The sequence below is a fragment of the Syngnathoides biaculeatus genome, chromosome 1 (assembly GCF_019802595.1).
Source record: "Syngnathoides biaculeatus isolate LvHL_M chromosome 1, ASM1980259v1, whole genome shotgun sequence".
NCBI lineage: Eukaryota > Metazoa > Chordata > Actinopteri > Syngnathiformes > Syngnathidae > Syngnathoides > Syngnathoides biaculeatus.
The window spans coordinates 1,090,653-1,112,481 of NC_084640.1; the positions used below are offsets into that span (position 1 = coordinate 1,090,653).

The 21,829-nt window shown below is 39.7% G+C and overlaps 1 protein-coding gene across 2 annotated transcripts in view; it reads left to right on the forward strand.

Moving 5' to 3' along the window:
* Positions 1 to 21,829, forward strand: part of samd12 (sterile alpha motif domain containing 12) — a 77,565-nt gene that overhangs the window by 22,081 nt on the left and 33,655 nt on the right. For both annotated transcript variants that reach the window (XM_061816103.1, XM_061816026.1), the window contains exons 3-4: positions 7,301 to 7,430; positions 14,697 to 14,837. In XM_061816103.1, the coding sequence (XP_061672087.1) occupies positions 7,301 to 7,430; positions 14,697 to 14,837 (271 nt within the window). The remainder of the gene's footprint in view (positions 1 to 7,300; positions 7,431 to 14,696; positions 14,838 to 21,829) is intronic.

A 21,829-nucleotide genomic window follows, 5' to 3' on the forward strand; every position in this document is an offset into this window, starting at 1 on the left:
ATTACCGTTCACACTCACAATTGCACCGCCACTGAGTGGAAACAAAACCAAGCTGCCAGACGAATGTACTGTTATAACATCACTCACTTCAGTCATACTGTATTTATTTCCAGGACAATAATTCCTTGTTTATCTTAGTGGTTAGCTATGGGCCAATAGATGAAATCTCCAAAGTAGCTACCACATTTAATAAGTAATTCTTTGAGGGATTTATACATTTTTCAAACCTGTAAGAACCTCTTGGTCTCTTATTAATCTTCCTAACACTCCTATTAAGCTCTACTACACTCTTATAAACTCGTTCTATACTCTTAGTAATGCACAGTAATACCGTACACTATGTACATTTTATTGCTTGTAATATTTTATTTTTTTCAGCTATGAAAATTTTTAGCAGGAAAAAAAAAATCAGTTTCCACTAAAAATCCCACAATATGACAAATTGTGTTCAGAATCCGGAATCCACTGAATCCACCAGAGGTGAACCGCGATAAAGGAACACTGTGCAACAAATTACTTAATTTAAACTTCACTTGAATGCATCCTCAAAAATTTAATATGCTGAGTATCTGCTTTTCCTTTTCTATATTTTCTTACATGTGTGTGACTAAAACCCTATCATGGACACTCTCGTTTCATTTTGCAGAATGTATGTGTGTCTGTGTGTGTTTTTTTTTTTTCATTACATGCATCTCTTTGCATAAAAGTAATTTACTTTTAACTATTATGACATTGATCATGGAACTTGAAAGCCCGCTTTGCGCACCTCCTCTTTAGTTTTCGCAGTCCAATTCACTCTGCACAAAAGCCACTGCCAATTTCAAACATTCAACCGCAAAGAGCGTTTCATTCGGAATCACACGGGCCCACAAAGGGAGGTGATTGCCTCTTGATTAATTTAGCTGACGACGTCCATATCGGATTTTGAAATGCATTTCACTGTTGGAGCAATTACATGCTCCATTGTGTGTGTTGTAGTTTGCTGTCGTTGCTGTGTGGCTGCTTATTTCACCACTCTCCAGTTCATGTCAGGGTTGTGCATTCCCCCAAGGCCCTGAAATTTCTTGTCTTTAATTTTTGAGCTTGTCCTTCCTCAGTTGCCAAGGTAACGTGAAGAATACTGGTGAGCCATGCTGGGCTTTTAGATATCAATTAAAGCCAAGGACAACACAGCAGGGAATGTTATGTTGGGAGCACGTTTGCCGGTTCTCTCTTTTATGTGTGTAATTACGTTCCTTGTTTGTATGTTTTTGAATTTGCGCAACATTTGCCACCGATTTACGATTTGAGTTTTATGTGTATGTTTCCAGCTATATTCAACTTGGGAAAAGAACATGGTACATTGGAAGATTTTCACAGCCTTGCTCTGTCACTCAAACCTCTAATTGGCCTGGAGTCTTGAGCACAGTTCTTTGAGCATCATTTGTGCTCCGATTTTTTTTTTTTTTTTTTTTTTTTTTTTCCTTTTTACCCGCTCTCTCGCTCTCTCTGTTCCTGCTGCTGTTTTCTCCCCACCCTTTGGCACTGCGAGCTGGCAGCAGGGCACAAGCGCACCTATTTCCCCTCGCCCCAAGAGTGCCGCTATGGGCTGAATCGGACTAGAATGTAAAACACAGATGGCCATTGACTCACAAATGGGTTCACGGAAAATGAGTCTCTTGTGTCAAATCTGTTTGTGAAGCGCCTGCGTTTTCTTTTATTTCCTCTTTTTAGGCCTGTCAGCGCAGCTGTATACACATTGGTCTTTTTTTCCACCTTCACTTTTTTTTGTTATTCTGTCAGTCAAACTGCTTCTTTTGCCACTCTTGTTTCATTGTTTTTGAATATTCCCTTTTGTGTCCTGAGGCTTCTAGTCGGGGTTAATTAACATTGAGTTGAGCTGTGTTTAATGGTTAATGCAGTTTCTTCCTCCATCCCCCCCCCCCACCTTAATCCACCCCGTGCGCCCTTACCTCTCTGCAGAATCAGCAGCAATGCGAGATGCCAAGCAATCGCATTAAGTGCACTGCGGCCTCGCCTACCTGCCTACTCGCTTCGTTCGGCCATCTGTCACTTTTGCCTTCCTGCTCGGAATTTATCCTGCTATACCGCAGTTCCTTGTGTGGGGGCTTATTTACTGAGTTCCCGAACAGCAAGCACTAAATAGTGTGTTCACTTAGTCTTGAGAAATTTAATGTATTGTTAGCAACAGGTTTAAACGTGGTGGACACCTGGTTTTAAAAGGGGCACTTACTGTAAATTGAACGATACACAATTGGAAACAATTAGTATACCATGCTTGAATATTATAACACTTTAAAGAGGTATGATAACGCAATCAGATAATTACAAGATACTGGGAATCGCTGCCTCCTCTGATTCTTTAACATGCAACTACGTAGTTTTTGATGATGCAATGAAGAGCGATGATATCACCCAAAGTACAAACCTCATCAACCAGGACAACATTCCATATTTCCATATGTGGCTCGAATCCAGTGTAGGCTATCTGGTGACATTTTGGAAATGGTTGTAAACAATTATGTATTTATTGTAATGTTAATTAGTCCCATGGAGTAGTTGTAGTAGTAGTAGTAGTAGTAGTCGGAGTATCGTGCGTTTCCCCGACCTGTTCAAAATTGTGCTGTGCGGTTTTGTTCATACTGTGAGTAAGGCTGGTATTCTTTATAGTGACCACATGTCAGTTTGTACTCTGTGACAAACCTTTCAGTAGTTACCGGATGGTTATGGTTATAACTTATATAACTATGGTTATACTTGGGTCAACAATCCAGAGGAATGGTGAGTGTGGTAAGGGAGTGAAGAAACTGGTCTAAGCAGGTTGGAACAGCTGGCGGAAGGTGTCTGGTGTGTTATGTGACAGAGGAGTCTCTGCTAGGATGAAAGGCAAAGTTTATAAAAAGGTGGTGAGGCTGGCCATAAGTTTAGAGACGCTGGGACTGAAGAGACAACAGGAAGCAGAACTGGAGGTAGCAGAAAAGAAAATGTTGAGGTTCTCACTTGGCGTGAGCAGGTTGGATATGATTAGAAATGAGCTCTTTAGAGGAACAGCCAAAGTTGGATGTAAGGTTAGATAGAGCAGACTTAGATGGTTTGGACATGTTCCGAGATGAGAGAGTGAGTATGTTGGTAGAAGGGTGCTGAGGATGGAGCTGCCAGGCAAAAGAGCGAGAGGAAGACCAAAGAAAAGGTTGATGGATGTTGTGAGGGAGGACATGAGGACAGTGGATGAGAGAAGAAGATACACAAAATAGGCTTCGATGGAAAAAGATGACATGCTGTGGCGTCCCCTAACAGGACAAGCCGAAAGAAAAAGAAGAAGACTGGATGCTTATGGTTATGATGGTTGACTATAACATTGACTGAAAATCTAAAGAGCTCGCTGCTATACTAGTTTTTGGACAATTTCACCTAGAAAATCTCGAATGTAATGAATGCTGTCCCACCTGTAAAAACTAAGACCACCTTGAGGCAACCTGGAACACTGTGGAGGTGTTCTAGAGCTCTAAATCATCCAGCCATCCATTTTCTAAGCTCCATATCCTCACAAGGGTCGTGGGAGTGCTGGAGCTTATCCCAGCAAACTTGAGGCGAAAGGCGGACTACACCCTGAACCAGTTGCCAGTCAGTCGCAGGGCACATATTGACACCATCACTGAGCGGGAATCGATCACATGCAAAGTGTAGGGAAAAGGAACATAAGTAGAGGAAAAAATAAACTCCAAATTGACTATGACCACTACAGACAAAGTCTGTAATGAAGAGTTAGTCATGGCTGGACACCAACACTTCTGAAATCGTAGGTCAGAACCTCAACAATACTCACACTCTGTTTGGTGTGGTTGACAAGCTCACAAAAAAATCAGATAGCTCCAGAACTCCTAGCTGGTAAATGCAATGTGTTTGTGTTCTCCATCAGAGGTTAAATATCAGCAAAATGATGAAATGATTGTACATCTGAAGCTACCCAGCAAAAACGCTATTACAATGTCTGAATTTGATACAGATGACCAAAGAAACTGTCGAGAAAACTGTTCAGCAGCAGAAATAAGCTGTCTTTACACAATACCATCTGACTTTTTTCAAAACTATTGTGAAGTCACTGCTAGCTGATTTGCCACAAATAATCAATTGCTCACTTCAATCTGGCGAGTTTCCTAAAATGTTTTGTTTTGGGTCAAAATGTATGGATGTTTCAAAAATCTCGATGTTGTTCAACCTGTGACCGAAACTGTGCTTTAACTTTTGGTTCCCAGCGTGATCAAGCTTGACACCACTGCCTTAGATCCTTCACACACTCTAACATTGATGATGATATGCTGCTTTTGTTTTTGTTTTCTGGGGTTTCAGTAATATTAACACAAGCGGACAAGTTCCCCCCGCCACCACTCATTTTGCCTGTGCTCCACTGGCACCACTGGGAGGGCCATCATCATCAATTTATCCAGTTTTCTATTTTCATTCTATCAATTTTCTTTACTGCATGAGTTGGAGTCCATGCCAGCAGACATTGGGGCAGAGGGAGTGGGGGTACACCTTCAACAGGTCATTGGAGTAACAGTCACACACTCAGTCTATTGACTTCACATGCTGCCCATGTGCATCATTTCTTTCACAAATGTTAAACGTGACACATCGAACCCACAACTGTTCACGCTCATATTCACACCTGCGGGGAACTGATCAAGAATAACTCACCTAAACACAAACACCCTCTGCAGCACCACCATGTTGACAGCATCGTCCAGCAATCAAGTAAGTGACGCTGATCAGGAACTAATGCCATGCTGCAGCTCTCCTTACCATTTATGAAACCGCTAGTAGCTTATTAACCCCCACCCCCAGCCCCCACCTAGACCTAAAGTCAGCGCCCATTTGGCCAGCCCAGATGGCAACCCGTGGAAACTTGTTGCGGGGGTGGTTATTCTGTTAATTAGCCCCATTGTAGTAACAGGTGGGCAGAACCGTGGGATCCTCACTGACACATTTTCATAAATAGGCAGCTAACAAAAAATTTACTCCGCACTTGAAAGGTAGGCAGGAACCCCAGAGATGTATACAAACATTAAATTGTCATTTTCCGCAGTTCCTGTTGTCTGTGAACAATACTAGTTTCCAAGTGAATTACAAATTAGGTGGATAAGATACAGCACATGCTAATACAAGCATCGCAAATTCCCCTCGTTCCATGTTCTACGATTCTAAACGAAGAGTGAGGAGGAAAGAACGGCATAGAGGAGAAAGTGAGGTTTTCCATATTAGTGGAGAGCTATGTGGATGAACTGAGAGGAAAAATATGGCAAGGGCGAGCAGGACAGAGCTGACAAGGACTGAATATGGCAGAGAGGCCTGGAAGGAAAAGTAGAAGAAACATTGCCAGAGCATATAATTCTACACTCCTGATGGAGAAGAAAGAGATGGAATACAATTTGGTATGCCACGCCGCACCACATCAGAGCCAGAGCACAGGCTAAAGTGAAAGGTGTTGGTTGTGAAATTTTTGTTTGTTATTGCAGTAGCTGCACAATTAAAACCAAAAGTGTTGGCATAACCCTGCAATCATTTGAATTTACTGCCTGCTCAAACTGCAATGAAGAAAATAAGTATTTGAAGACCCTGCTATATTGCAAGTTCTCCCACTTAGAAATCATGGAGGGGTCTGAAATTTTCATCGTAGGTACATGTCCACTGTGAGAGAGACAATCTAAAGCGAAAAATACAGACATCACAATGTATGATTTTTTTAACAATTGATTTGTGTGATACAGCAGCAAATAAGTATTTGAACACCTGAGAAAACCAATATTAATATTTGGTACAGTAGCCTTTGCTTGCAATTACAGAGGTCAAACGTTTCCTGTAGTTGTTCACCAGGTTTGCACACAAAGCAGGAGGGATTTTGCCCACTCCTCCACACAGATCTTTTCTAGATCAGACAGGTTTCTTGGCTGTCACTGAGAAACACATAGTTTCTGTTCCCTCCAAAGATTTTCTATTGGGTTTAGGTCTGGAGATTGGCTAGGCCACGCCAGAACCTTGATATGCTCCTTACGGAGCCATTCCTTGGTTTTCCTGGCTGTGTGCTTCGGGTCATTGTCGTGTTGAAAGACCCAGCCACGAGCCATCTTCAATGCTCTGACTGAGGGAAAGAGGTTGTTCCCCAAAATCTCTCTCACAGTGGACATGCACCTACGATGAAAATTTCAGACCCCTGCATGAGTTCAAAGTGGGAGAACTTGCAATATAGCAGGTATCTTGTACTTATTTTCTTCACTGTAGTTTGAGCAGGCAGTAAATTCAAATGATTGCAGATTTCTTCACTGTATAATCTTGTAAATTGTGCAGCGTTGCAGCCCACCCTAACACAAGCGTTTAAATGTAAAGGTTGGAACGACCACCAAGAGGAAGAGATAAGTTGCTGTTGCTATCCTGTGTTTTTCCAGTGAAATTGAATATGGTACATTATATGTTGGAATTCAACCATGTTCGACTTTCTGGAGGATTCCCACCATCGCCGGTTTGAACAAGTCAGCCAAGTGAAGTACTTAATTACTCTTGTCGTTCAATTTTCAGTAGTCGTGATGTGGAGTAAAGCTAGACACACGACACACAATAATTCCTATTGGATATTTTCCAATTATTGATGCTGTTCATCGGTCAAGTTCCAATTAAAAAGTCTGCTTAAATTAGACCGTAAATGTTAAATAATTGACACTTGTGCAAATTACTTTGACATCTATCTCTCTGTATGTGTGGTGTTGGTGGTGTAATGAATGCAACACCTTAAATACAACATACTGCATACTGTATATAGTTGCCTGTGTTCTGTGCATAAAGTAAATGGACGGATGTGTATCCAATTTATTCCATGGATTTCTCAACTAGTACAGACAACTGTTCTGTAGACCTCTACTTTTCATGTGTTTTGATTTGTCGGATAAATCTGAATTCCTTATGTCAATGTTAGTGTAATCAGAAGAACACAAAATTGGGGGGGGGGGGAGCTTGTCATGTACTTGGAGGAATGTGACTGGAATTCTACCCATGTCTGACAGAATGATGTGACACAACTTGTACATGTAGGCTGGTGTCTTCAAAGTTAAACCTTGAGGTGGAGAATATTGATGACAGTTAACCTGTAGCATATCTTCAAATTGTTAAAAAAGAAAAAAAAAAACTCATGAGATACAGGGAGCAAAGGCTCCAAAGGGCTTCATTGCAAGATTTACAGTATTTCAAATGCATGGATTCTAAAATTCATTCAGACGGTAACACGTTTGATATTCTGTACTTCTGACAGCCAGGATATGTGAAGCTGTCCAAACCGGTAGCACTGTGGACCCAACAGGACGTTTGCAAATGGCTGAAGAAACACTGTCCGAATCAACATCAGATCTACAGCGACTCCTTCAAACAACATGATATCACAGGTACCCCATGACACATGATCGGTCTGCTTTAATGGCGCTCCTGCGTCTAAGTTCGACCAAAATGGGAATATTATGATGTATTGTTCTGTCGCGATATTATATTGATGCACCACCATCCAATATTTTCAACGTTGCTGTCCACCGTCTAAGTATGAAGAGTTGCACTTATTGATTACTGTACTTAGTAATGTATTAATCCTAATTTTCTCCCCTGTCTCGCCAATATTATGTGTGAAAAGGATCAATAAAAATACATCTTGTATAACCGGGAGTGAGGCATTTTATCTATCATTACGTGATGAGAAAAGCATAAATTGCTTGGCTTCATATGTCTTGAAGCCCAAGTCAATTTTAAAACTTTAGTCATGGCGATATGAATGTTAAAAAAAAAAAATGCTGACATTTGCGGTGTTAAATCTGATAAATAACTGGTGTTTGTGTGAAGCTTATATTGGTTATTGCGTCGCTGTTTCATGATGATTGTTGCCAATCTATTTTACCCAGCCTCTACCACCTGGCGCTTCATTTTCCCCAGTCAAAACATTGCCGCTGACATTTGCCGCGTCAATCATCTTCCTGACAAAGATCCTCAAGGTCACCCTGCTGTGAGCAACACTTTGGTCTTCATAGCAACAGACCACCGTTAATTGCCATGCACTCCACCTCTCGGAGCGCGACTGATCATGCTAATCTGTTTGTTTGTCACCATCGAGGGCCTCCTCGATTCAGTGACGCTCTGACAGCGTAAAAAACGCTCTGAGGTCATGAAGAGTGGCAGAATGATGATGAGTCCCAATTTGGCCTTAATGCATTTTCACCATTTATATGCTTGCACAGAGTGGCATTTGCTGTTCAATGGCAAATGGTCTGAAACTACGAATCATGCTGTGGCTGTTAGTCTCCCGCAACTCTGCTTCAATTTGGGCATTTTATTTCCATTTCTCTTTATTTTTAACTTAGCAAACAAAAAAATTTATAGTAAAAAGAATTCTGGCAAAATATAGGATGCGCCATTTGCTAGGGGGACAGGCCATTGTTGTAGAAGGCAAAGCTGTCTGCCTTTGTGGGCTTTGTACCTGTGCATAGAACTAGTGCAAGTTGCTTGGAGTAATGTCACTATTTAAAAAAAAAAAAAAAAAAAAAAAAATCATCATGTTCTCATAATTTCTCAAGAGAATACACTCGATTGAAGGAATCGAGCTGCGCTTCATAACATTGTATTAACATAATGGCCTGGGTTTGTTATTCAGGTATAATGATGTTACGAGAACGTAAGAAGGGTTCCTAAATGTGCATGGCCATTTATCCGTATTTGCATATGCACACACGCACATGCACACACAGACACACAAAAACAACATGCACTCGCCTATTTGCAATTAAGAGATAATATTATGCTCTAAAATCTGAAAGTAATTCAGTTGTCCCCACTACAAGGATTAATGAGTGAACACAATTTTCAGAAATCCAGCCCGTAATTCAATCTTTTAAATAATGTGCATTTTTCATCATTTGTACACTTTATTATCATAAACAATGAGGAAATAAATGATACATTGAATATCATTATGGGCAAAAAAAAAACCTAACATAGCATAACAGCCGTACAAAAGCTAGCTAATTGTGTGCAGACGTGTAGTTGTTTACATGCAGTAATTAAGATAAACTGTTTTTTTTTTAATTTATAGAATGCATGACTCTTGATTAAAATACATTCATTTGGATGTGCCTATATGCTCCATATTTGCAATAAGCACTGGCAAATGACTTCATTATGCAACACATATCCTGATCCCGCTTCACAAGAAATCGATGCATCCCATCGCGCCACTTCGTCTCCCTCGATCTTGACCTCCCATCCCTAACAGCGACACTCAGATGTCATTAAAAATACATTAAACCATATTAGGGCATAATTAAATTAGCCTCTAATCTGTTGTAATGAAAAGGACCCGGATGTTTTTTCGTAAAGGAATAACCTGCCGTGATCAATTGATTAAATACACATTTTCTTGTATATGCTATAATTAGTGCAAAAGGTGTCATGATGTGTCTACTTAGAAAAAAAAAACGTAGTGGTACAAATTTAGTTACTGGCAATAAGTGACCTTATTCTTAATTGAATAGCCATCTCATGTGCAATGTACAATTAATAAAATATTACTGACTCTGAATAAGGTCAGTAAATATATTTTTTTAATAACAGTGTGATATATTGGAGTGCATGTTTGCCTTACATCTGAGAGATTCTGGGTTCAACTCCCATAACTGTACAGCATTTACTTTTCTCTCCAGGCTTGGCTTCCAGCGTCCTTTGAATTTTAGTGTAATTAAAGTCTAAATTGTCTGAAAGTGTGAATGGTTATCACCCTGGCCCAAAAATGGCAGTAGCGCCTTTTATTAAGGGTCGATTTTGTTTTGTTATTGTGGAACTTGCGTGACATCCGCGCAGTATAATCTGGTCATTTTAGCGGGAGTTCAGAACGTTCAGAGAGAGATTCACCCATCTCCCAATTACAACTTTACACACTAATAGAAAAGAATTTGCCCAAACTAGCAAAGCATCACATCAGTCACTTTTTGTTTGCTATGTCACTCGACTCCTCTCTTGGTAACTTCATATTAAAATATCCAAAAACAGCAGTAATAGTCACTTTGGTGGGAAAAATCACTCAAGTTTTAATTTTCTTTGGTTTGAACTTCAGAATCACAGTATTTTTCCGCACACAGTGATCTAAAGGAAACAGAACCCTGCCCATGCGATACACTGATGTTTGATGCCGTGAGTGTGTCCTGAATTATTATTCGTGATCAAGATTGGTGGTTTAATGCAGGGGTGGTCTGCATTCAGCCCCTCACACTGCACATCTTTTAAAGGTCTTTGGTCCTTCACAGTCGCATCATTTAGTGATGTCTGCTCATCCACTGGATGGTTCTTGCTACGTATAAAATAGATTTTGATGACATCAAGAGCATTTGGAGAGTGCAAACTCCTGCTGTAACTAATGGATCTTTTATTGTACTGTATTTAAATTTTAAACTGAAAAACCTAATAAATCTATGCTATTATCTAACTACCAATGAAATTATTCAATGCTGTAACTGTCAACAGGATGTGCATCATGAGGAATGATTGACATCTCTCCTAGCCAAAGGGATGCCAGGAGGATGCTCCAGCAATAGCCAATGGGAGAGCAGCTCTATTGCACCACACAAACCAAGATACAGGATGTTTATGTTCTGTGGAATTTGGGGAATCTGGCACATATTCTTTCCTTTTGTATCCTGATTTTCCTATGTCACTAGAGACAATATTTTTCCGAGGAGGCGTTCTGTAACCAGAATTTTTTGCTACTAGAGACATTTGTAAGTAGAGATACTACTCAGTGAGCACTATAGCAAACTCAGAACTACATTATTTTTAGAGCTAATCAATTGTATTTATTAAGCTATATTTGTGTTCATTCGATCATCTTCCATACCACCTATCCTTACTAGGGTCGTTGGCATGCTGGAGATTATCCCAACCATCTTTGGGACCCTGAACTGATCACCATGCAATCGTAGTTATATTTGTATGTGTCTTATATGTAGGAGGCTATACTGTAGCTTCATGCACAATTACGGCTAAGACAGAGTTATAGCACCTAATGTAAGATCTGCGTCTGTGTATGCCTAAATTAGCATTTTATTCTGAATCTCGCATTTATTGTGTGTGGTTGTGTGAATGTTCATGCACTTTGCAGTCCCATTCATCAAAGTAGCTTGCGCCGGCGAGATTAATCTTGTCTCCTTGCAACAATTCTGCCTACACACCAGTCATTAATCTGGTATTTATGTGAACATATATCTTTTCTTTTTCCCAGTGTATTTTTCTGGGGTTTTGAGGTGTTGTGAATTTTACAAAACAACAGACTGCTTTTGGTATGTTTCCATTTTTAACTATCACAAGAACAACAACCAGGGATAAAAAACAAAAACAAAAACAAATCTGAGTAAATGTACAAAAGTTGAAAGCTCAGTGCCACCTGGTGCATATTATGTGGGCAGTTCGAATAAACAATCATGTATATTTTAAAGAACCTGGAATAAGATGGAGGGCATGATGGATCAGCTGGTAAAGCATTGGCCTCACAGTTCCAAGGACCCAGGTTGGATTCCGGCCCCGCCTATATGGAGTTTACATGTTCTCCCCGTGCCTGTGTGGGTTTTCTCCGGGCACTCCGGTTTCCTCCCACATCCCAAAAGCATGCAACATTAATTGGACATTCCAAATTGCCCCTAGGTGTGAATGTGAGTGCGGCTGTTTGTCTCCATGTGCCCTGCGATTGGCTGGAAACCAGTTTAGGGTGTACCCCGCCTGATGCCCGATGACAGCTGGGATAGGCTCCAGCACTCCCCCTGACCCTGAGGATAAGCGGCAAGGAAAACGGATGGATGGATGGACGGATGGATGAATGGATGGATGTAAGAAGCTGTTTACCTCATTCCAGGGGTGACAGATAAATATGATAAGTCAAAAAGTTATCTGAATACACAAATGATAGTGGAGGAATAGTGGAAAATAGTATCAAGAATAAAATTGATGTGATAAAGCCAGTATACTTCCATTCATTTGTAACGTTAGCTTTATGCTTTTCAAAATACTGATCACAAATGCATATATTTGACTAGGTAAAGTGGAGTAGCATCATGGCAATGTTTGCATTTTTTTTTCCCAAGTTGCACCATTTTGCACCTTCTTGTGTGCAATGATTGTCATTATATAGACATCTAGACATAGACGAAAAAATTTGGGTGCCTTTTTTTTAAGTGGAATTTGTACACACTGAAACATTTGGATTGGTAGTCCTATCTACGCTGCTGAAGTGCACACCCTCATCTTTCTCTTGGACTCACTCACTGAAGATGAAGACCAAGTAGATTCAGTGAACAGAATTATGTTGAATAAATGTGACTGTAAGATTTTGGACCCAGTATTTGGCATGCATATTTTGTTGTGGTACTCGGAGTATTTATACTTGTGTGTTACTATGCTGATGGTGATAGAAGATTTGAAATGCCTGGGAACTCAGACGCGAGGCGCTGAAAAACATCAAGATCAGAAAGTTTGTCATCGAAAACCCTCCAGTGTTGTCAAATTCAAATAATTCTGCAAGGAAGAGTGAGCCAAAAATATCTCCACTGAACAGACGTAGTGCCAGTTATAGAAAACGCTTGAGTTCAGTTTTTACTGTTGAGGGTAGACAAACCGGTAGTTAGGTTTTGGGGACAATTGCTTTTTCACACATTGAATAGTTGGATGACCCGGAGAGGCGGAGCCCACCAGACTGGTCGCCAGCCATTGGCAGGGAAACACCCGTTTTGTTATTATTACAATTGCACATCTGTCCATATTTATGAAAAGTGAATGATACATCGTGCACACTTTTCATGTATTAAAGGGATTTAAAAAATGGTCTGTGTATATTGTATTCCAGCTGGGGCTTTCATTTCTCCAAGCTTAACTGCTTAAAGCATCGTTCACTGTCACATTGTGTTGCAGTGTTGAATCAATGATTTCCTCTCCACCTCAATAAATGATCCTAATGGACTTAGCGTTGCGATCGATTCTGTGGTTCCAACAGACAATTATAACATGTCACCACCACAGTGTAATATTAAGAAGTTTTGGTTGTTTCATGAATTTCGGTGGGGCGGGTTTGCATTTCTCCCAGATGCAATGGAATTTTATTTTTATTTTTCTCCCCATCATTTGTACTCCCTTGATGGACTCTCTCCACCCCTCTCCCATTGTTTTCTTGCCATGCGGGGCACAGGGAATTAATTGCGGTTTGAAAAATTACCAGTTGGCTCATAATAAAATAAAAAATCAATACAATAACTCTCCTTGCCCTAATGTGCTGCAGTGGATTGAACAAATGAGTCAATGTGGAATTATTTCATTCTAATCCCCTGCTATTGGGGAAAACAAAAATACAGTATAGCTCGTTCAGGTGTTACTTTTTTTATATGGGATAATAATGGGAGAAAATGTGTTCAGCTAATGACACGAAGAAAAGACAGATTGTTATAATGTGAAAATAGTCAATCTAAGTCGGAATGCTACATCAGTCACCGTTTATTTTTACAAGAATAAGTTGTTTCATTACAAGAGTAAACATACATACAGTATATGTATCAAAAACAAAACAAACAGTTTTATGTGATTGTACAAATGTTTCTGAAAGCATCTGCCCTGAAACTACGTGGACTGAAATCACCTGTTTGTTAGATTTGTTTCCAAATATTTAATGTCAATAGCCATAATAAATGTCAGGTTTGTTGAGAGAGAGTGATCTCAAATTAGTGTGTTTATGTTCCAGTTGGAATTTAGAACATTGTCATTTCAATTTTCATTTAAACTTTTCTCATAACATTATAACATGTCACCCTTTTTGTAGATCAGCATCAGACATAATCCATACATTGTAGTTCTAGTCTGGCAGTCATCAGGACAAAAGAAAAACAGCAAAGGCCGCTTGATGCTGCAGTCCTCCATAATTCAGAGGCCAGCTTGTTAGCTTGAATTATTGTGTCATCTGCTTCCACTTGCACATGTGACAAATGCTATACTAACTGACTCACTAACTAGCTTACTGATTACGGCAAAGTCCACTGCAAAAGCTCAATTCCTCCACGAAGAAACCCAGACCTCGATGAAATTATGATTTTTCCAGTTACAACAGTTGAATAAGGAGTAATGCTTGTATACTTGAAATTGTTTCCAAGTATAGTGCTACACAAAATAGTGTGTCACTGTATCATTAATGATTCATTTCAAAATGTTGTTTTTTTTTTTGTTTTTTTTTTTTGAAAGGATGGTGCACTAGTTTTGAGCTGACCTGACCCAGACCTTACATGTAATGAACATGTCGACTTTCTCATTAGCTTCCTCACGCAGCTAAACATGAACATCAAAGGGGAATGCAAGCGCTGCTGTCGCGATGCACGATTTGTGCAGCGCTCTTGTTATGCAGCCTGCTCTCATGAGAGTTCTGTATGATAACATACATCAAGTCCTTCACATTAATTAGTAGAAACTTGACAACTTGCTTGAATTGCAAAGCCCATTTTTAATTATTGAATACTAAAATAATAATTAAGGCTTTGCCTTTTTTTATTACAAGTCGAGCATATTTGTGGCGTGTGCTGGTACAAGAGTGTCATTATTTTGGTACGATTCACATTTGATGTTCTTCCCTCACAATTTCTTCTTCTCACAAGGGCGGGCTCTGATGAGACTGACAGACCGGAAGCTGGAGCGAATGGGCATCATCCAGGAAGCAGAGAGGCAAAACATCCTGCAGCAGGCCCTGCAGCTCCGCGTCCGTGAGGAAGTTCGAACCCTTCAACTTCTCACGCAAGGTCAATGATTATGTAGAGACATCTACCAAATGTTTGCAAACACTACACCCGCACCTGAAAAATGATCCTAAACATATTTCTAAACAGAGCACGCGGAACGTGTGTACTCATAGAAAGACTTTTCACATTTTCCTAACTATTCACATAATAGAAGTCCATTTATACACTTGCCATCTGTAGTCATGGCAGTGCCCGCTTGTTGTAAAGCCCACAGGAGGTGATTAATCGAAATGGTTACGAAACCACAAACGTTTTCCTTTGATTGCTTTAGGGTGGAAAATAAACAGAGGTTCGTGTAATTGGTGCAAAAGACGCTGCGGAGTTCTGAAATCATGTCAAGGGGCTTCTTGATGTTGTCGGCGTCCATTTCTGCACTTAAGATTTAAGATTATATACTATTGTTGCATAGGAGTCTACGGATGTTTTGCGATTGGAGCGGCTTCCCTGGGATGCCTCACGTCATCTCGCCAGCAAGTGTATATTTAACAATGAGCAGGATCAGCGCCCTGTGGTAACCTTTTTTTTTTGAAAGGTTAAAAAAACAGCCCCACCTTCCAAATCATGCTACATCAGACCTTCCTATTATGTAATTTGTGTTAATGAAACAACGCATTTAATGACTTTGCATTAACTTCACTCCCGCTCTTTTCAAGTCGGTATCCAAAATAAACCCTCAGATGAATTTTCTTCATCTTTTTGATGGCGCTCTATGCACTTCACCTTCTCACTGACATTTTGACAAGTCTTCCCTACAATGCATTTTTTCACTTCATGCGTCATCCTCTGAAGTATGTTTTCCATCCATATTCTTTGCTTTCTCGCCATCATCGTGTGCTTGTCTACTTCCTGTGGCTGCTTCGTTACAGTCAGCCCTTCTCCATGACCTAGTGGCGCTCCATTTCAACACTAGCTCCATCACATTGAGTACACTTATAAAAAAACACACAATTTAGCCCACATGCATGTAACGCAAATACTAGGAATCTTTGTCATCAAGCACTATTCTTGGAAGAGATGCAGACTGTGAAACTGCTTTCCCTCCATGCTGTGCTCTGACTTTTAAATAAAAAGTCAGTGGATTAAAAAGTGGGCAAAGGCAGATGACGACCTTCCAGCTTTAGGAATAATTACAATATGCTGTTTTGATTTGAAGAACTACTGTATGCGAGGCTCATGCCCAGGTGTAATCGGAGCACATGTAATCTTTTTGGACTTTGAAACACTTGTTTGGGCTGTTTTTTTGGGTGGGGTACGAGGGCTGGAAAGCACGTAGGATAGAAAATGTGAGACATTTCTATGCCCAGGGTGAACGCACATTGAGCAGTTGCTCGATGCAAAAAAATAAATAAGAGTTGTAACATTTTGGAAGATGAACCAAAGTGAAAGGAAATTAGATGGCGGTGGGGGGTGCTGATGAAGCATTGGGAGAAAAAAATAGGAGGTGAGAAGACAGATGGGTGAGAAGATCGAGCAGAGAGGAAAACAGGAAGGTATGTGGGATGAAAAAGCTTGTCAGACAGAAAGGTAGGAAGGTGAGAAGAACAACCCATATTGGATTTATCAAAAATCCCACACAAAATTGGAAATATATCTGTTACAAGGTCATATTTTTGCCATGCTAACCACTTTTATTAGTGAAATGTAAAACCAATGACTTGTGTATTCCTACTCTTAACTATGGGTGAAGAGTGACTGACACAGTGGCAGACATTTCATTTTGATATACTAAAGTTTAATGGCAATATATATAAGAGTTTGTTTTCAAAACGAGACATAGGCATTTTTTTTCAGATTTACGAAACTCGCGCCAAAATTATCCATTCGGAGCTGGATAATTTTGGCGCGAGTTTCCATTATCCATTCGGAGCTGGATAATTTTGGCGCGAGTTCCGTAAATCTGAAAAAAATGCCTATGTCTCGTTTTGAAAACAAACTCTTTATATATATATATATATATATATATATTTTTTTTTTTTTTTTTTTTTTTTTTTTTACACGCATGCAATACCTTAAACACCAGCATTTGTACATAGACTATTCTCTGAAAAGGTGTTCATGAAAAGGCGAGATTAAGCTGAGCATAAAGCCCATGTTGGTATTGTTTATCCAATAAAGAGAGATGTGCATTTAAATGTCAGTCGTTGAGCCCACAAAATATAGCTGTTCTTCTTAGAATAACAAATAAAGACAAAAAAAACAGAAAGAAACAGGCCACATCAACAATGATGGCAAAAAAAAAAGACCAATATCTCTATGGCAATGATGAGGAGGAGTGAGACATCTATTATCTATCAAGGCACAAGAAAAGGCTGATGGAAGGAGAGAAAAAAACGAGAGCGTGAGCTGTTGTAATTACTGAAGTGTACCCAGACATCGCTGGCTAGACGGACAGTGATTAACCTTTAAGGGTTACTGGGCCATAGGACGGAGATAATTAGATTTCCCCATGTCAGTGCTATTCCCAGACAAGAGAGAAAGGAGGTTTGTGGTGATAGTGTGCGAGGCTACAGTCATCTGAGACAGGTCAAACAAACCCACACGACAGCAGCCTCTGAGTTTTACAGCAATGTGGGGAGGGGGGTGGGGGGAGATGAGCATGGACAAAGATGGGTTGACATGGCACTCCTACTAAATTGGGGGGAAAAAAACCTACTATTATATATATTTGAGTGGATATCTCTCTAAGCTAAAAATGTAATACATTATATATAGGGATGGGATGGGGGGATTGTGTGCTGTTTTAATTTTTTGGGACAAAATGTCCATAGTCTGAATACAGATGCATGAGATGGTCCAAATTCAGTGGTTTGATATTGTTGATGTTGTTGAGCCACCTAGGATCCTTCAAAAAGGTGTTCATAATGTTACTTGAAATTGTCTGGGATTTAAATTTTTTTAAAAAAGCAGATTAATCAATAAAAAGCAACTTTGGCCACATAAAATCAGCAAACTGGGGTAGAATGGGAAGGATGACAGATACTTTTAAATTATCTCAATCCTTACATCCTTTGACCTCATCTGAAATAAAACCTTTGTCATTTAATTGTCTGTCAGGAAATGAAAAAGATATTTGCATCATAATAAAACCCACTCTACACAAAGCAAAAACAAGTCTGAGAAAAACAAAATTGTAGTATCAAGGATCAATAGGTAACAGAAATCAATAAACCTGCATCTCATGAGAAAACATGATCCACTTTCTGTCTGGCCAATTCCTTTTTTTTCTGTCTCTCAGGTCTGATTTTGCAAGATAGACCCACAAGCAGTACATTTGATATTAAGCCTGTATACATTTGAAACAAAAATATTCCTTCGCCTGACACAAGATGTCAAGGGGAAATGGAAGTGAGTTATGGATTGATACCAAATGTCTGACAGGTCTGAGACAAATGTATTGTTGTGTGGGTTTTTATTGCCACAAGGGCTTTTAAACATTCAAAGACGTGTCCGCGAAAGCCTTGAATTGTTCCACGGACTCTCTTAATTATCTGCAACGCATAGATGGGAAGTTGGTGGAGTGTTGCATTGCTTAACTTGTAAAGAGAAATCCAATTTTGAACTTTTTCTGCGTTCAATTTCATGCTCGGGACCATTACGGTTTTGTCACCCGTGCTAATAAATATGCTATTAACTGGCTAGTGAAATCATTTCTCTCAGAAGCTACTTGAATTACACAGCTGACGGCACCCCATGAAAGTTTTTTTCCCTCTCAGAATACGCCACACTAATCTGTGCATGTAGACACGGCCTGAGTGTTTATGCTTCATTTACTCAAAAAAAGACTCATTAAGAGTGACAAAGACGAATGGGAAACAAATCACCCGGATTCCTTTCAATAATCGGCATTGAGATTGCTCACCCAAAGCTACTTTTTATTTTATTTTATTTTTTTTTTTTTTTTACTGTTGGTAAAGTCAATTTTGTATTGTGGCTGGTTAACTAATGAAAGCACACATCAAGTGAGATTTTGGGTGAAATGTTAGGGTACACCCTGGACTGGTCACCACTTTATCGGAGGCATTACATACTGTAAACAATAATTCACACCCATGGACAATTTAGAGTCTTCATTTAACCCAACATGAATGTTTTGGGAAAACATTGTAAGAACCATTTCAAACTGGAGCTGAGATCGAAACTGCAAACTTCATAAAAGTGAGGCAAACATACCAACCGCTTGTTCACTGTCATGCCCAAGGCGCTGTCCTACTATTTACTACTGAAAACCTTGCTTGTGGGCTTCCAAAATCCTGTCAAGAATTGTGGAATCGTATTGTTTCTCACAACTTGGAATGCAATGAATATTCATTAGGTTTGTTGGGATCATCTCTGAATCCAAAGGATAAATGAATTAAATATTGATGCACTGTACATTGAAATAAAAGGTCACAGGGTGAATTTTTTTTGTTTGCTTTTCTCTTTTTATATTAAAGGACACAAATCTTGGCTCAAATTGCTGTTTATGGCCATGAAATAACGCAGTGCAACAATGTCGACCCGATCACGGGAGGCATTGTCGGTGAAAACAAACTGCGCCGCACACGCACGGGACCCATTTTTGACAAACAGTGGCTATTAGGTAGTAAACACGATTAAGTGTCAAGGCAAATATCATCATCAAGACCAAAAGTCCATTGAGCGAGGAGTGACTATTCAAATTTCATCGGGTGTACCCATGCGTGACTCCTGATGAGTGCTTGCATCGGTCTGTGATTGTCTGCCTTGTTTTTTTTCCACTTGTTTTAAGCACCATTTTCACAACAGGAGATCAAGTTTCTACTCTAAAACAAAGTAGTTGGGAGGTGGAATTAAAAAATTAAACTACTCAAAGTCTTCCAATGCCTCGTCACCACTTTAATTTTTTTATTTTTTTTTGCGCTTCAGTCATTCAAAAAACAGCTTTTGGTGAGTTTTCTATTCATGCACCAATGATGCTGTTTAGTTTGCCTCGGTTTTGACCCATTACACACATCTGGAGTTCAAATATAAAAAAAATATATCTTTTGAATAAAAATAATAACTCTTCAAGATGAATGGTTACAAATTTGTCCAAAGGACAAAACATTGCAGTTCATCTAAAACAATGTTTTTCCTGAAATATCCCAACACACGCACACTTTTTCTGGTGCAAATTGCAATTTCTGTTGACGGTGGTGATGAACTACAGATGCAAATCTGTTCATGAACCTGAAGCATAAAATGCAATGTATATAATAGAGACATAATAAGGACATGATTCAAATATCTACAGTATTCAAGGCAGACACAGCACTGGGTTTTTTTTTTTTTCCTGTAAGCTCCAAATACTGTATGTCTTGCCCTGAAGTGGATTATACAGTTGCGTATACAGTACGTTTTTCTTCTTTCTGCTGAAATCACTGAAGGCGCTCAGGATGACTTCTGTTCTTCCTTTGGGCTTTTCCATGAATCAGATGACTTGGTTTGGTGCGCAGCGAGCCAAGAGCTCTCATTAGCCAAATTCTCCCGTCAGGACCGCAGCCTCTCTGAAAGCCCTTCTGCCATATGGTTCCCTTGACTTCATCAGTCCTTACTCTCCTCTGCGCTGTCTCCGCCCTCTTTGTCTTTCTCACTTATACTTGCCGCAAGGGAAGGTCAAATTAATTCTTTTTCATCATTTCCTATCAGTGAGATTCCTTCCTCAGAGACTTCAACTATGGCTCAGTGCCTGAAAGATATTAAAGTGAATACCTTTGACAAAGTGCTTTTTTTTTTATTTTTCTGTCCCCATTTGGATATAAATGTGGTATATATAGCTTTCATAAAACCATGAAGTGTTCCCCAGCTGAGACGTCATAGTTCACTATAACCTTAAGGTGATGAAAGCCCCCTTCGGCCTTAAATCCCAAGTGGGAGGTTTGCAAAGTAAGGAGTTATCTTATTTAACGGTCTTATTAATACAGAAATCAGTTCACTGTTTTGAAAGCGCAAGCCGTTTTTACTAGGAAATGAAAAAACCTTGATAATGGATAACTCTCTTAAAGCCTTTTCCTTTTTTGAATAACAGAACAAGTTAGAAAAGCACAATAGGAATAAAAAAAAATAAGCATATGGAGTAAACATTGTAACTCTTTCCACACCAAAAAAGCCTCTCAAAGCTAAAACCTCTTCCACATAAAATAAAGACGCATCAAGCTTGACCAGTGACAAAGTGGTGGGTCGAAGTGGTGGGTGAAGCTCCCAGGCCCTAGTGGGGATAAGCATTGCAGAAAATGGATGGATGGATATTTTCTTTATTGCTCATATCTTTTATAAAAGTGGCTTACAACTTAATAACAATAGGAAAACGCTAGTCCCAAGGCAACAATAGTTCAGAATCTCTGGCCGGTCTAGACCACTTAGGGACTCTAGTCTGTATACAAACACAAAAAACAGAACAAATGAGCTCCGGGATAGACTGGTGATGTCAATGTAAAACAAAGAATGTGTAAAATCTCTGGGAAGAGAAAAAGATGACATCATTCAAACATCAACAATGATCATGTAGACCGGCGGAGTGGCGAAGCATAGCTCTAGCATATTGCAGCAGCGAGTGTCTGCGCGCACCTTGATATCGCCCAACCCCTCCCCGTCTGACTCATGCTGATGTGTTGTTTTGACAGATTTTCTGACATCTCTGCCTGCAAAGATGTTAGTTGCCACATGGCCAAAGTGCCGAGACCACAGTCTTAGCCCTGTAGCGGGTGAATCCTGTGCTGTCGAGAGAAACCTGCACTGAGCACAGCTGTCACTAATTAATGTTAACGTTTGCCATGTAGACTTAATGTAATTTATTGATCCCACAGAATGAACTCTAAATGATATCTAGAGAAAATCACGGCAATTTAGTAATGGGAGGAGTAAGTAAATAATTAATGGCATGGTTTTGAATCCCAGATTATAGACCCTCAGTGGAGTTTGTATTTTCTTCATTCTTCATTTTCATTCCAAAAATAGTCAATGGTGTATCTCCATTTTTCAATATCTTGCTCGAA